General features: G+C 36.4%; 1 protein-coding gene across 1 annotated transcript in view; it reads left to right on the plus strand.

Moving 5' to 3' along the window:
- LOC121945994 (dolichyl-diphosphooligosaccharide--protein glycosyltransferase subunit STT3B-like) overlaps nt 1–13686 on the plus strand; it is a 74457-nt gene that overhangs the window by 55299 nt on the left and 5472 nt on the right. The window contains exons 8-12 of the mRNA XM_042490385.2: nt 302–350; nt 1696–1850; nt 6099–6310; nt 9231–9418; nt 11459–11630. Of these exons, the coding sequence (XP_042346319.1) occupies nt 302–350; nt 1696–1850; nt 6099–6310; nt 9231–9418; nt 11459–11630 (776 nt within the window). The remainder of the gene's footprint in view (nt 1–301; nt 351–1695; nt 1851–6098; nt 6311–9230; nt 9419–11458; nt 11631–13686) is intronic.

Genomic DNA, 13686 nt, shown 5'->3' on the forward strand with positions numbered 1-13686 from the left:
ACAGCTCATTGTGTCTGCAGCACAGCAACACGTGCACGTTAGAGACAATTATATGATCAATACATGCAGGAGGAATGTTGCAAACCAATTACGTGTTCCACTGATGCGTGACAGAGTACACAGATCACTGATAGCAGCAGCAGTGTGTTCACAGGTGTGTTTGTGTGGGCTGCTGCTAAGACATGTTGGTGTAAATGCACTGTAAGTATATTGTGACTGAGTCCATATGTGTGTGTGTGTGTGTGTGTGTGTGTGTGTGTGTGTGTGTGTGTGTGTGTGTGTGTGTGTGTTTCACCTTCAGGCTACATTGCTCCATGGAGTGGGCGCTTCTACTCCCTCTGGGATACTGGGTAAGTCTGCACAATTGATGTGTTGTACTTTTGCATTGGATTAAGTGCCTTACAGCAGTGCTGATAATAATAATTAGATTTAAATTATGTTCAGTGGCACATTTAGTTATAAATCTGTTTAACTGAAGGAGACAGAGGCAGGCTGGGAGTATGTTTCATTAAAGATTTGTTCCATCTTATCTGCTGGTTGATTTATTATGTAGTCCAACTTTTAACGTAGTCCCTGCTTTGTTTAATAAATACAGGATTCTTTTTTTTCTGTTACCTAAATTGTTACCTATATATACAAATTAAGTTCACTTGTACTTAACCCTTTAAAACCTGGATCAACATAACTTTTTGTGGTGCATTAACTTTTTAACCCTGAGCAAATTGGTTTGATTTCTTTCAAAAACATGGAAAAAAGGCAATGAGCAGCTAGAAAAGCTCCACAAATTGCAAGAAATTAATAGATTGAGAAAATCATTTCAAGGAAAGCTTGGGAAAAATGTCAAGAGAACCATAGTTATAATATTTACATTATTTTTTCAGAATTACAATTTTTTAGGCCATTTTATTATTATTATTATTATTATCATTATTATGTTACTTTCCCACATGTTTGTTGTTTTTGTTTTGCTTATTTTCAGGTCATTTCCTTGTGCTTTTAACTCATTTCCAGCTAATTTCTGTGTCATTTCTTCTTTCGTTGCTCATCTTATTTCTACAGTATGTTTTCGAAAGAAATCAAGCCTCCTTTGCTCAGGTGTCAAAAGGTTTAATTGTTGAATTCACATTTTTATGTTTTAGCCAGGTCTAACAGACAGAATCAAATGCATTACATGCTGTAACAGGAGTTCTATACTCTTGACACAGTGTTTGACCATTGAAACACTTTGGCAGCTACACAGTCAGCCCGTCACTCAGCCCCATCATAAAATCTTAAACAGATAATGCTCCCTTTCTCCCATCGCCAATCTGAGCTTACAGAGAGCTGCCAGCCTGCAGCATCAGCTTTAACAGAGTGTATGTGCACGTATGTTTGTGTGTTGGTACACACAAGTTTGTTTTTTTTAAAGGAAGTTTTGCTGCAGTGCAGTGAAAGTAACAAGGTCATCATAACTGACATCAGCTCAACTTGATTTCCTCCCACGCTAATATCAACAAGAATGGTTCATTTTAAAATGAGTCAGGTAAAAATGAAAGGAAAAACAATGAGCTATTATGATTTCAATCTTAAAAAAAGGGTTGTTTGACACTGATGATACTTTTCAATTCAATACAGTCATTATAAAGATATCCTTCTTTGCCTAACTGTACTTTTTTCTGTGGTGTCTCTCTCTCTGTTCTGTATTCTTCTCTCTAGCTATGCTAAGATCCACATTCCCATTATAGCATCAGTATCAGAGCACCAGCCCACCACCTGGGTGTCCTTCTTCTTTGACCTTCACATCCTCGTCTGCACCTTCCCAGCAGGCCTCTGGTTCTGCATTAAGAACATCAACGATGAACGTGTCTTTGGTAAGAGCACAATCATGAAATAAGACCTTTTCCTTTTGAAATTAGAACACCATTGTTCTCAACAGGGATGTTCCTAACGACTATTTCCCCTGACGTTTTAACAGAAGTTTAAACTTAGACTAGCTTAAAAGTGAGAAAACACTCAGAAAGCAATCAAAATTGAGAATTAATTAATCCAAAAGGTTTAATGCTGTCTGAAATGTTTTGCAAATATTAATCGGAGCCATTTGAAATGTTTTTTCACAAACAAATTGTATTTTATATACAGCTGAAATATGGCACCCTGTGAACATTACACATTATCCATCAAAATTTGACAACTCACTACATGAAAGTTTGCAAATAACATTTATTTACTATTATTGAGAATTTAACGTCCTGACTCACCTCCTTTTAAAAACACACACTCAGGCGGTAACCAGTGCATGGATGTGCGTGCAAATTAACACACACACACACAAATGTCCAGGCTTGTCTGGATCCCCCGAGTGCCCAAAGACACCCCTCTCGTTCTGCCTAGCAAGACAAAATCTAGCTGTACAACTGTGTGTGAGGCTCATACATGCAGTTCCATCCATTGAGTCTGAGAGTGCAGGTGTGTGTTTGTGTGTGTGAAAGACAGATAAAGAGAAATTGATAGTTCGAGCCACTGGTTAGTCTTGCATGCTCATCTAAACTCCTTCTGTTTTCCTCTGGATAACTAAATAATAAGTTTAACCAAAGAGTAATTCTGGTACCAATTAGCCAGAGAAGCAAGGTTTAATAATGTAGTTGTCTAAGCGTGCACATCCGTAATTGACAAAAGTCTTGGAACTTGTCAGTTGTCATTTAAATACAGTCTGTGATCCAGTATTGAATGACAGATAAATGATGCAGCATTTGTTAAAGTGCTGTTGTGGTTGACAAGGAGACAATAAGCTTTAGAGAACAATTTCTATCAATAAAGTGTCTATGATAACAAAGAGGAGGGCTTTCACCACTATTATGTTTTCTTGCACAGTTAACCCTTGAGTGAAACTAAATTAATGAATATTATGCTCTTTATATCGGTGACAAGTTTGTGTTTTGTTCTATTAATCCTCTGAACTCTGAGAAAATAGGCTTGATTTCTTTAAAAGACGTGTGAGGAAGGCAATTGGCAGCTTAAGAAGAAATGAGGCAAAAGTTAGCAAGAAAAAAGTTTAAAAAAAAAAATTTAAAAAAAAAGCAAAAGAAAATTACCTGAAAATTAGTTAAAAATACATGTAAGACAAAACAAAAAAGAAAAGGATAGTTAAAAAACAACAAAAAGCAAGGCAAACAAGACTTTAAAAAGTGCTTAAAAATTACGATAACTCTGTAACATGATTTTAAATGCGATTTATTTCTTCCCATAGACATTTTTCCTAGCTTTTTCAAAAAAACAATTTTCTAAATCTACTAATTTAGAAGTAATTATTTCTAAATGTTAAGATTTCTAATAATAGAAGTAATTTGTGGCTTTAATTCAATTAAAATTACATTTTGGTTTAGTTTTGCTCTAACCAAGTTCAAACTGTTTTTGGTGCTTATAGCTGTAATAGCTTACAGGCACTGGGAGGGCTTCTTTTCAGCATGTAAATGTAACGCTTGTGACAATACTTGCGAGATTGGTGCTGCATTTAAATTCTGACAAAAAAAAAGTTTTTAGAAGCAATCGATTTAATGTGAGCTGGAGAATTACTGGTGCTCACAAACATTAAAGTGCTATTCCTAATAAATAATGCATGTACAAATTTCAATGTCTTTGATGATTCAATATCTTCATTTTTTCCTTGTGACATCAGTACACTTGGAATTGTGATAGGACCTGGCATAAAGTGCAGCATTAACCTGGCATTGGCACAGAAGTCAACAGTTGGTATCCCAACAACATTTAAGAATTTCACTGACAGAGTGTCTTTGTGTTACATGTGCTAAGAAAAGATTTTCCTGTCAGTGAGTGTGTGAAAATTGTGAACTTAAATAGGGGAGAGAGGCTCTCCTTCTGCAGCTCCTTCCTTGTCTTGTTATAAACTCCAGTCATCTCATTTAGGCTGTGCCTTCTCTTGACACAGTGTACTACATGCTGTCAAATAAAACTATGTGATATGCGATGTATTACAGTATGTCTGCTATCACTTATTATAGCACAGATTCATTTTTATTTTTAATAGGCTATATTTTTACATGTGAGTCTCTCGTTATATTTGTGCTGTTGTTACTTACCAAAACTTTGAGCTTGTTTTCCAAAATTTCCCTCTCAAAATGATCCAATATCTACAGTAAACTACCCTCCAAAATTCACTCAGTTTGGCTGTGACAGAAAATACTTATAGCGGCTAGAAATCAGAAAGTGCAAAAATTGACTGGCACTGTATGATGTAAAATCTCCCAAAACAACTTTTCCCCTCTTAAATATAAACATCGCTGTGACTGTGGAAAGCATCGCTGTGCAGTCAAATGACTGACTCGAGAGTAGTGGAGCAGCTGTCTGAGCAGCGTCTCTCACATATGTAGGCCATATTTGTTCCTAATGTATTTGTCAGCAGCAGCTGTCAAAGATTTATTTAAGTGTTGGATCCACAGCAGTGAGCTGTGGTGGTGGTGGTGTGCGTGTGTGCGTGCATGTGTGCGTGCGTGTGCATTTGAATGTAAAACACTTCTGTTAGTTTGTCTCATGTTTCTTTATCTCTACAGGTGTCACACATCCACATTCTTTTTATTTCTGCCTTTTCCTTTTCTGTTTTTCACACTGCCGCATTATCTGTGTGTGACATTGTCATGCACAGGCTTTGTTTGTAAACCTCTCTCTGTGTGAACTGTAGCGATTTGAATAAAGTGAATTTAAAGTGAAATATACATGCTGTATACAAATGCAAACAGCAGTTATAAGACTACACTTAAAAGCTTCTCTGGAAATCAATTTAGTATCTTTAACATCAGTTAACCCTTTGAAACCTGGCTCAACATCAATTTTATTTTCTGTGCTGTGTTCAGATGCCTTTTGCACACTATTTGAGCCTTTTAAAACTCAGCAAATTGGCTTGATTTCTTTCACCAACATTGAGGAAAAAATGGCAGTGACCAACCTGGCAAGAAATGTACCAAAAATTGCAAGAAATTAATTAAAGGTGACAATTTTTAGAAAATTATTTAAAAAAAATAAACATTTTCCAGTAAAGCATATTCATAAATACTGTTGAGTTTAAGAGGCATAATCTAACATATAAAAAATGACAATGTTATATTTAAAAATGAATAAAAATAAGAACATTTGGCTGGTTGTAGACATAGCAGACATCGCAGTAGAATTTGTCCCAACAGCTTTGCTTACCCATGTTGTCTGGAAATATGCCGAAAGACTGCATTCCTATACAGCAAAAAGATGCAAAGCAACAGAATGAATGTTATATTCTACATATACGTTTAGCACAGAAAAGAATATATTCAGCTTAAAACCCCTTGTAATCACCAACATTTTGATCAGTAACCATCATTTCTCAGTAACTGTAAAAGATTCTATTCACATTTATTTTGTTACGTGGAACTAAAATTTTCTGGCACTCTTTTGGTTCTTTCTGTTCAGTGCAAGCTATAGAAAAGCTCTTCCCAACCATTATGTTGTCCAAAAATGACTTTTCAGAGCATATCTTTGGAATTTCTGTACTGCAATTCCTTGTGACTTATTAGCCGACACATTTCTGATACTGTATACTGTATCTATATGAGCTATAATTGGCCAGTAATATGGAGGTCCAGGTCGTCCTTGACCGAGTAAACCCTCTATCTGTTTCCCGCTCTCATCCCCCTTGTATTACTTTCTTGTTTTCTTGCTTTTTCTCCTTCAACTTCATCTCTGTCAGTCAGTTGTTTTTTTTGTGTTCATCTCCTTCTGGCTCTCTACCGGTTGCCTCCTGATCATTTCATCATCGGTCTTTGATCTCAGCTCAGCTGAAAACACATTTTACAGACAAACACATTGGTTAGTGTTTGATTACATGGTGAACTTTTCTCTCTGCTTGTTACAGTTTCTGTTTTGATCTACCCTGAGCAGCGGGATAATATTGGTGCATGGGAAAGGAAAGCATGAGTTTCAGGTCACTGTTAGCAGAGCGGGGGGACAGGAGGGCTGTAATATGACTCGACAGCATTAAATTAAAGTAAGTTTAAATTAAATCCTGGTCACCTGTAACCTCCTTATCTCTCCCTCTCTCTCTCTCTCTTGCTGCTTTTCTCACCTCACCCCAGTGGCCTTGTATGCCATCAGCGCCGTGTATTTTGCCGGCGTAATGGTGCGTTTGATGCTGACTCTGACTCCGGTGGTGTGCATGCTGTCGGCGGTGGCCTTCTCCAGCGTCTTTGAACACTACCTGGGAGACGACATGAAGAGGCAGAGCCCGCCTGCAGAGGACAGCAGTGATGAGGACGACAGGAAGAACGCCGGAAACCTCTATGATAAGGTTAGCAGCTGCCAGAACGTGTGATGTGTTCATGTTGTTTGATGTGCTTGTTTTCTGTGTTTATTTCAAAAGTAGTGCTGATACATCACTAAAATGTTTAAACACATTAATATTAATATTAACATATTAAATGTTACATTCCTAAAACTACATGGGGATGTAGGGTCTTTACCCTTCAGAATTCAGTGTTGCTCTTTTTTTTTATGAACACATTTTTTTAATTCAATACACAATATACAACACAGTTACATTACATAGCCTGTGCACCTAATGCCAAAAAATATTTAAATATTTGAAGCTGCACTCATCAATATATCGTCTTCTTAATTTATTTGATCAGTTCTTACGCTGTTGTTTTTTAACTCTGCCTTGTAAGGTGACCTTGAGAGTTTTGGAATGTGCCTATATATTATTATTATTATTATTATTATTGAGATGACAGTACTGTAAAACAGGTCTGCCTATAGTGAGAAATTTAATGAAGCATTTTGGCATCTTTCAGCTTATTGTTTTGGTTTTTTGTCCTGCAACTTTACTTTGGTGGTTCACTCTTGCTGCTTTTATCAGCCTGGTTTTTATCAGCATTAGGTAGCTGATTTTGGTGTAGAAACTCAGATAAATGTATTTATTTATATTGTTTATTTGATACGGACAATGCAAATTCACATAGTGTAACTTCAGCCAGTAACAAACAAGCTGAACAAACAAAGGTATCAAGGTCACATACAGTAACATGCATACTATACAGCTATAGATAAAAATATTGATAGGAAGAGAAAAAGGACAATTTTTACATCAAGATCACATAGAATTGCAACACAAAGAAGATACAAATATTAAGGTTACATGCACTTACAACTAGGGGTTGACAGATCTTGATTTTTCAGGGCAGATACCAATACTGATAATTATTAGTAAATGAGACTGATAACTCATATTTGGAACTGATATGCATTTACAATAAAAATTTTAATTTTTCTGCAAATATTTAGAATTGGGAATATAATAAACTCCAACACAAAACTTGCTTAAATGCCTTTAGCAAATGTTTAACCAAAATTGAAACTTTCAGGTCAAGTCAAAATTTTCATAAAAAATAAATAAATAAGAATATCTCTAGTTTTTAAAAAGCAAAAGTTATTCCCACGCTGACACTTTCTTTGCACTTTTTAAATAATTAATTTTATTGGCGATCATTACAAAATAAAACACAGATACAGATAATCTGCAAAATGCCAAATTTTAGCCCTGATATCCCACCAGGCCGATAATCTGTTGACACTTAGATAAAACAGTTTTTGTCAGACTTTCTTTCCTATTCTCATCAAAATTTAATTTTGTAGCCACTGGTGTAAAAATAATTACTATAAGAGATGAACTAACTGATAAGTTACTGAGCATCATTTTTATAGATACGGTCAGCATCGCACCTCACAAAGCCAGCCATCGTATAAATTCTAACCAGCGCCAGAGCATAAGGATGTGATAAATGATGCGATGTCATGAGAGGTAGTCATTGAGGGGAGATACATTCTCTTCCTGTGGTTGCAGCAAGGACTACAAACCATCATGGCATCCAGTAAAAGACTACAAGACCAACAATAAGCCAGCAGGCAGGCAGCCAGGGCAGCAACTGCTGCCCAGCTGAAACCATTTAGCTGATTGGCCTATAAGTGAGGGAGCTGAAGGAGTCAGCGCATGTAGAGAAGAAGGTAATGATCGAGAAAGACTGAGAAAAACAGAGTTTTGAGTTATGTTCCCTAGAAAGCAGTGAACTGGAGATTTGATTTACCTGCCTGTTTTTGTTTTGTTTAACTTCTGTCTCAAAGAAGTAAGATGACTGTTTAAAGAAGACTGAATACACAGAGTTTAAGTTGGAAAGTAAAGTTTGATTGTCCTCACTTCCTGCACCCACCTCAAAAGCTCCAGGGGGAATGATTGTTACAGATTTTACAATGTGTTTTTGACTTATTGTAGGAGCTGAGTTGGAAATTCCCAGATTAAACAAGAATACACAATCTTGCCATGTTCGTGAACACAGCTAAAATAATGAATTAAAAATGAAAAGCACGTAAAATGCACCAAAACAGTCCCTAAGGGTTAAAAATATAACATGTTACTAATTTAATGACTTTACATTTGATTACTTGGTGATTACTTCTCTAACAGATGTTTTCAAATGGGCAATAAATCTGAAGATTGTCATTGATTCTTTCAAAGATTTACACTGCACAGTAATGTTACAGCCCTTTTCTGATTTCAGAGGGTAAATGTTATTGAATTTCCAGCATTGAAATGCCGCCAAGACTGGTGGCCATGTTTTCGGACAAAAACATTTGGCTGGTTGTAGGCATGTCAGACTCTGGTAACTTAATCTATCTACTCTTGATGGTGTTGCAGTAGAATCTGTTCCCAACAGCTTTGCTTAGGAAAGCTTGCAACCTCTCAAGACATCACAATGCATAACATCCCGACAACAACATTACAAAAACTAAATTTTTAATCATTTTCTGGACCCATTCGAGCAGCACTTGTCATGTTGGCTGGATCTTACAATAAGATTCTTTAATCGAAAATAGGTTGTTCTGGTACTTTTAATTAAAGCATGCTGTGTCCTCATTAGTCTCTTCCTTCCTCAGGAAAAACCAAATAGCACCACTGTCCAATGTGTGTCTCATTCTGCTGATTTTCAGCTGATTTTGCTGATTTTCTTACACCTATCACGTTCTCACAGATCTTCAGAAAGGCGTCGTTTAATGAGACACCAAAAACCAGATCGTCTAAGAATTCTCTCAATGTGGACACTTAACAGTCTTCTAGTGTGCCATATTATCAGCTCATTTTTACAGACTTCCTGTCTTGTTAGAGCTTTAGTAACCTTTACAAATGCTGTCCTGTTGGTGTGTGCTGTCCCCTACAGGCTGGTAAAGTGCGTAAACATGTATCAGAGCAGGAGAAGGCAGAGGAGGGCCTGGGCCCCAACATCAAGTCCATCGTCACCATGCTGATGCTGATGCTGCTCATGATGTTCGCTGTCCACTGCACCTGGGTCACCAGCAACGCCTACTCCAGCCCCAGTGTGGTTCTAGCATCATACAACCACGATGGGTGAGAAACATACAGCACCGTGTGTGCCTTTTAGTTTTAATAATATTAGTTACGTTAAGATAAAAACTAAGTCGCGTGTTCTGGTTGTGGCAAGTCTGGTGGAATACTGGAGATCTTTTTGTTATGTTATGTCAAAGGTATTCAAACTGACCATCACCTCAGATTGCCATCGTTGGTATCCTCGGTTAGGGTGTTAGAATAATTGCTTAACAAAGGAATGTCATTTCTGTCGTCTCATAAATTGCTCGTCAACAAATTCTTCTCTCATGGAAAAATTGCTCACCTTCTCAAACACTTCCTGGCTGCGGGTTTAATGTCATCCCTGAAATTGGGGAAGATAAAATTCTCTGTCCGTGGCTCAGCTGAGAAATTCTACAAACACTGGCAGCCTGTCATCTCCTATTTTTGAACAATTTGGACAACCATCCCATTGTGCTAGAGCAAGATTGACATGGTGGATCTTGTGAACTAGTTGAGTTTTTTTTTTGTTTTTTTTTAATGTTTTCTTTGTTTGTTTGTGTTTTTGCTGATTTCTTTAATTTATTTAATTACTTCTTTAATTATAATTCTACATGATAGGTATGTATGTTATTTTATTATTTTCTTTTGTTTGCCTTTATGAGAAGAAAGGGGATGGGGGGGTTGAAGGGGATATTTCTCCTTTTAAAAAAACACAAATCTGTACTTAACTATTAACTGTTGATTAAAATTTGGTTAAAAAAAAAAGAAAAAGTGAAAATAGGACATTTGGCAAAAACAGTAGGAACAGTAGGAGTCATTTAGACTAGCCACACTGATGGGATTGTTGCTGGGTTAACACTTCCGTAAAGCCTCATTTCACCCAAAGTACAAGCATTTTTGCCCCCTTTCCTCCTGGGATTTGTTGCCATGCATTTAGTCTTTGTTTTTTTGGCCAGGTTTTGACTTACTGTGTATTCCTGAGGCTTCTGCCTCCACGTTAATGGAGATTTGTTTGCAGCACTCACAGCGATGAGAAATACCATAATAGAATTCAGCTGTCATCATTCCAGAAACTGTGCTCCCATTAGCCTTCAGACAATGTTGTCATCACTTTTCAGAGGAATTGCTCTCCACTGAAAAGATAGTCTCTTTCAGTTCTGTGACCTCCTCCGTCTACCTAACAGATGCTTCTGCAGCTTTTTTCATGTTCTTTTGCCATGACAAGCTAACCCTAAAGTTGCTGTTGGTTTAAACTATTTTATATATACAGTGCTGTGCAAAAGTCTTAAGCCTTCTTAAACTTTGTTATTTCAGCAAGGTTATAATTATCATGCATATTTATTTCTCAGTAGCCTTTTTACAAACATACAACCAGAACATACAGGGAATATGCACACAGTATTAAAAACGCAAATATTTCAGAATAAAACAACTTTAACAGGCTAGAGTTGCAAGTATTTAGTGTGACCTCCCACTCCACTCAGCATGTTTTTCAACCCTCTTGAACAGATAATAACAGATTTACAATGCTAATCTTGCAGTGTATTTACACCAGGTTGCATTCAAGACATATTCAAAGCTCAATAATAATTCTTTGAAGTATCTTTTGTTATGGTTGTACAATTCCATGTTTCACACTGAATACTGACTTCAGTCTGAAGAAGCCATTTTGTTCCAACTTTTTTGGTGTTTTAATGGATTGCACATGTTCTCATTATTCGTTGTTTGTATCTTAATAAAGAGACTGAGAAATAAATGTCTATAAATCTTCATTACAACTTTGCTAAAACAACAAACCTATGGTAGCCTTAGACTTTTGCACTGTACTGTATACTGAATAGTTTCCAAACTTTCCTGCCAAAAGTAAATCACAGTGGCACTCCTCTCAGCAGACATCAAATAAAATACTGTAGCATAATACACCTTATGTAACAGACTGCCAACAAACAGAAACTGGGATTCAGGTGCTGTTTTCTTCATGCAGAGCTATTAAGAGTTAAATGTACAAACGCACATATTTATGACTTTTCCCTATACCTACATGTCCTAGCCTTACCCATCTCTACCTTTCTCCGCCAGCTCCCGTAACATCCTGGATGACTTCAGGGAGGCATACTATTGGCTGAGGCAGAACACAGACGAGCATGCCAGAGTGATGTCCTGGTGGGACTACGGCTATCAGATAGCAGGCATGGCTAACAGAACCACGCTGGTCGACAACAACACGTGGAACAACAGTCATATAGCACTGGTGAGAACTGCTGTAACTTTTAAAACTATTGATTGCATTTATTATCTGTTTTCTGTCTTTATTCCATTGATTTTGCACATTTGGATCACTTCACTGATGTGGGGCACTACATAGTCTGTGAAAAGAGGTACATAATATCTTCTGTCGCCTTGAGGAGTTTTTTCATGTCTGAGAAAATAAGCCTGATGATGTCTTCACAAAAAAATCCCCACCAAACCTCCATCTTCAAACGCAGAATCAAAAGAAGCTGCACATAGGCTGCTTTGTGTTGGGGAGGGAGTGACTTCTTCCCTAACATACCTTTAATAAAAATACCTCAGGCCTCATTTAAAGAGTCCCTGGCGATCCTTTAAAAGTTGTAAAAGGTGTTTAACACTTAAATCTAAGAAATAAGGCAGGCAAGTTGATGGGCATTAAAATGTGTTAAATCAATCTTTAATACTACAAATAATAATACAAATTTACAGAATGTCTCCCATATTAACATCAACAAAGATTCATATTTTGTATTGTAAATATTTGAAAAATAAAATTAAATTCCCCCTAATATTAAATAATTAATGTTGGTACATGTTTTTTTGTTTCCTTTAATATTGGCCACTGTAAAATTGGTCGTAAATATCTTTCTAAGTGACATTAAAAAAGTCTTTAAAAGGCTTGAATCCCATTCACCCTATGCTGCAAAATCAAAAAATAATCAGATATATACCCACACAAACCTGCAGGCAGTGTTCCCTTAATACATCACAGCCCACCTGGAAATTTGCACACATACATCAGACAAATATCTCGACCTCTACATTCTCACATTCAATTATGTCAATCTTAAAAGTCCAATATTCAGTGTCTTTTAGCTCAGTTTTTGGCCACTCACTTGAAAGGTCTGTAAACCTGGTCTGATTTCTTTGAACATGGGGGAACTTTTAAAGTTAGGAGAAAAATGGGGAAAATAAAAAGGTATATGTAATCATTATAATTACATATTTAAATTATGTGACAGAATTATTATATTTTTTAAGCACTTTTCTATGTCTTGTTTGTGTTGGGGGGGGTTGTTTTGTTTTTTTTTAAGGTAATTTTCTTGTACTTTTCACTAATTTTGTGCTAATTTTTTGACCCTTTTTTCTTTTGTTGCTCATTGCTCCCCATGTTTTTAAAATAAATTAAGACATTTTTTTAGGTTTCATTTTCACGTTATGTGATAATTATCATAAATATGTCCGTTATAACTACTTGAAACATAATTTGGCATTGATCCCTGTGAATATTAATGCCTGCTTTTGTTATAGCCTTATTTTTTCCTATGTTTTTCTTACCACTTTTGACTTCTCTTGCCTTCATTCTCCATGGTTACAGAATTTAACAGCTCCTTGGTGAGTTTTTCTCATCCAATATGTTGTAATCAGAGTGTTGATTGACTTTCTTTTTTTGCTTTGGTATATTGCACCAACAAGTGGACAGAACGCTCAATGACCGCTCTGCTGTGCACATCAGTGAAAGTGGGATCTCACAAACCCACAAACATGACAGCGCAGACTTGGTGTGCCTTCATACTGTATGTCTGGTTCTCCAGTGATTAATACAGTTCCATGAAAATAAGATTAGCTAGTTAGATCTTTATTTCAAACATACTAAATAAAATAGGAGAAGAAAATAAAGATATAAGCAAGAAAAACAACAGCAGAATGCCCCTCGGACATATCCAGTAAACATACGCAAGCATTTCATGTCCAAAAAGGAGTAGGAGGAAGTGAATAATTGTCAAATCCTACCCTTTGTTTCAGTTTAATAAAAAAAGTTAATTTTAAGTATCAATATTCCCAATTTTTTGTATTCACCATACATACCTTGATCTAATCAAACAGGAATAAAGACAAAAAATAAGAACAGATCTATCGGAATAAACAAATACACGCACACACCTATGACAGAAAAAAGAAACTCATCAATACAGAAAACAAAGTCACACTATCAGAGCAGTAGCAGCCTGTCTGTCGTTTCATATCTTTCGGTGCCCATTTTCCTCTCTGTTCTACCAGCTCATATCCCTTCAATA

Source organism: Plectropomus leopardus, chromosome 11, assembly GCF_026936395.1.
Source record: "Plectropomus leopardus strain MGB_pleo_1.0 chromosome 11, ASM2693639v1, whole genome shotgun sequence".
NCBI lineage: Eukaryota > Metazoa > Chordata > Actinopteri > Perciformes > Serranidae > Plectropomus > Plectropomus leopardus.